Raw genomic sequence first — 2,426 nt, 5'->3', positions numbered from 1 at the left:
GCTTTGTTTTCGTCCCCCACATCGTCTTCCTAAAACGGGCAGGGGGAAGGAGGGGGGGAGAAAAGAGGGGAAAAAAGAAGGATGGAAAGAGAAGGGGGGGAAAAGAAGTGGGGAGGGAAGAAGGGGAGAAAAAAAAAAGAGGCGAAAGAAAAGGAGGGAGGAAAAAGAATGGGGGGGGAAGGGGAGGGAAAGAAGGAGGGAAAAAGAGAGGGGGGAAAGAAGAAGGAAGAGAAGGGGAGAAAAGAAGAGGGAAAAAAGAAGGAGGAAAAAGGAGGGGGAAAAGGAAGGAGGGAAAAAGGAGGGGGGAAAAAAGGAGGGGAAAAATGAGGGGGGAAAGGAAGAGGGGGAAAAAGGAGGGGAAAATAAGAGGGGAAAGGAAAGAGGGAAAAAGAAGGGGGGGAAAAGAAGAGGGGAAAAAAGAAAGAAGGGAGGAAAAGAAAGAAGGGGAGGAAAAAGAAAGAAAAAAGAAGAAGGGAAAGAAGAAGAAAGAAAGGAGGAGGGAAAAAAGAAGAGGGGGGAAAAGAAGGGGGGAAAAAAAAGGGGGGGACGGACAGGGGGGAAGACAGAGAGATGGGAAACCAACCAAACAAACAACACTATAGCAAACACGCACGTCTGCACCAGAGGGAGACCCTGCGAGCAGCGAGACCCTCCTGGCCCTCACCCCTGCAGCCGCTGCCAGGCCTCTCCTTTATTACTATTAGTAATAATAATAGTAATACACCAAAAAGGGTTTTAAAGCTCCACAGAGCGCTCGGGGTGACCCGACCGACTCCTCCCCTGGGGCTGGAAGTCCTCGGTGGCCTCTGGAGGGTCAGGACCCACCGGCGGTTCCCAGCACATCCAGGAGAGGTGAAAATCGCTTTTACCCCCCGGCACCAGCCCGCTCCCAGGGTAAACTCCCGGGGAAATGAGGATAGGCAGGAGGAGGGCAAGGGCATCGTCGGGAGCGGCTTCTTCCCGGCCTGGAACCCGCGGGGCATCTCCTCCCCCGGGCCTCTTATGGCCTTGGGCTGGTTTATTTCGCCCTATTTTGGGTGCGAGGCGCGCAGAGCCCGCGGGTTTGGGCTGGAGGACAAGCCTGGGGAGGGGAAGGACAAGGCAGCCTTCACACCTGGGGACAGGAGCAGAGCTGATGCTGGGCCGTGTGAGGGTGTGTGAGGGTGTTCCCCTGCAGGCACGGCTCAGGAACCCGCCGGGATTACACGGGCTGTCGCATCCCTGGCATCGCATCTAAAACCCTCTCTCCCCTTTTTTCCTTCCTTCCTTCGCCCCGAGCCTCACCCCCGACCCGTCTGCGCCTGATTTTAGAACCGATCTTAGAACTTCCACCCCGCATCGGTGCTGGAGAGGCAAAAGCCCAAATCCAGGAGCTGCGGCGGGGCAAGGAGAAGCCGTGAGGAGAGCACTCACCCCCTCCACTCTGCCGGGGAGGACGGAGGTGTTGCCGTCCGTGCCCAGCACCACGGTGCTCTGGCTCAGGGTCACCCAGGCGCTGTTGTGCTCCAGAGAGCCCTTGCCCAGGCTCAGGGCGGCGTCCCCGTCCGCGCTCTGCAGAGCGGGGATTTTGCAGTGGGGGATGGCAGCCTGCCCGCCCGCCCCTGCCCCGGGGCCCGGATTGCAGGGAAAGCTTTGCAGGGATTCCCTCCGGAGAGCGGAGTTGGCTTGAGCCGCGGCGCTGCTGCTGAGCTTGCAGACGCCCACTTTGGTCCTCTCGAAATCGGCGGGTTTGGCTTCCTGGGAGGGAGGGAGGGTTTTGCTGTGGTCCGACACTGACCGGGGCAGCCTGGCCGGGGGGACCTTCTGCTCCTCATGTTCGGGGCTGCTCCTCGCCGCTCCCGCGCCTTCGTTGGGTCCGGGAGCCACGGCTTCGGGGGTGTTCACCACCTGCTTGCTCATATCCCTCTGGCTGGCGTAATCCTAAAATGAGAACGTCACATTACCAAAAGGAGGAAAAGAGAGGGGAAAAAAAAAAAAAAAAAAAAAAAAAAAAAAAAAAAAAAAAAGTGTTGGCGCTGCGGAGATTCTACGAATTTTTTTTTTTTTTTTTTTTTTTTTTAAACGCATGCGCCAGAAAATCAGGATCCAGAGGTGGTGCAGAATTTCCAGGAGCCACGGCTCCCCTGTTTGCCCTCCCATTCAGCGTTAATACTCTGGGGGGAAAAAATGAGTACAGTACGCAAAAAAAAACCACCCCACCCTCCCCCCAAAAAAACACCCCCAAACAACAAACCTCAAACAAAAAACCACCGTCAGCATCTGCAAAGCCGTAATTCAAGTTTAAGTGAGTATTTGTAGGGCACTGCGCCGCCAGACCTCGTTAGATTTCACATCACGGCTGTAGGATGCTCCCTTCCCTATCACCAGTGTAGAAAGATTCTTTAATTTTACGCCCCATTTCCTTTCTGTCATTCAACAATGCACAT

At 55.4% G+C, this 2,426-nt stretch overlaps 1 protein-coding gene across 1 annotated transcript in view; it reads right to left on the bottom strand.

Annotated features, from left to right (window-relative positions):
* The window catches only part of SLC6A5 (solute carrier family 6 member 5), a 30,609-nt gene extending 28,407 nt beyond the window's left edge, over positions 1–2,202 (bottom strand). The window contains exons 1-2 of the mRNA XM_083863422.1: positions 1,414–2,202; positions 1–29 (exon numbers count right to left, since the gene is read on the bottom strand). The exon at positions 1–29 is cut by the window's left edge and continues 110 nt beyond it. Of these exons, the coding sequence (XP_083719548.1) occupies positions 1–29; positions 1,414–1,899 (515 nt within the window). The 5' untranslated portion in view covers positions 1,900–2,202. The remainder of the gene's footprint in view (positions 30–1,413) is intronic.
* Positions 2,203–2,426: the final 224 nt, after the last annotated feature.

Source organism: Zosterops lateralis (assembly GCF_965231275.1).
Source record: "Zosterops lateralis genome assembly, chromosome: 6".
Classification (NCBI taxonomy): Eukaryota; Metazoa; Chordata; class Aves; order Passeriformes; family Zosteropidae; genus Zosterops; species Zosterops lateralis.
Note: the sequence above shows the minus strand (reverse complement) of the source record. Positions and strands in the feature narration are given on the sequence as shown.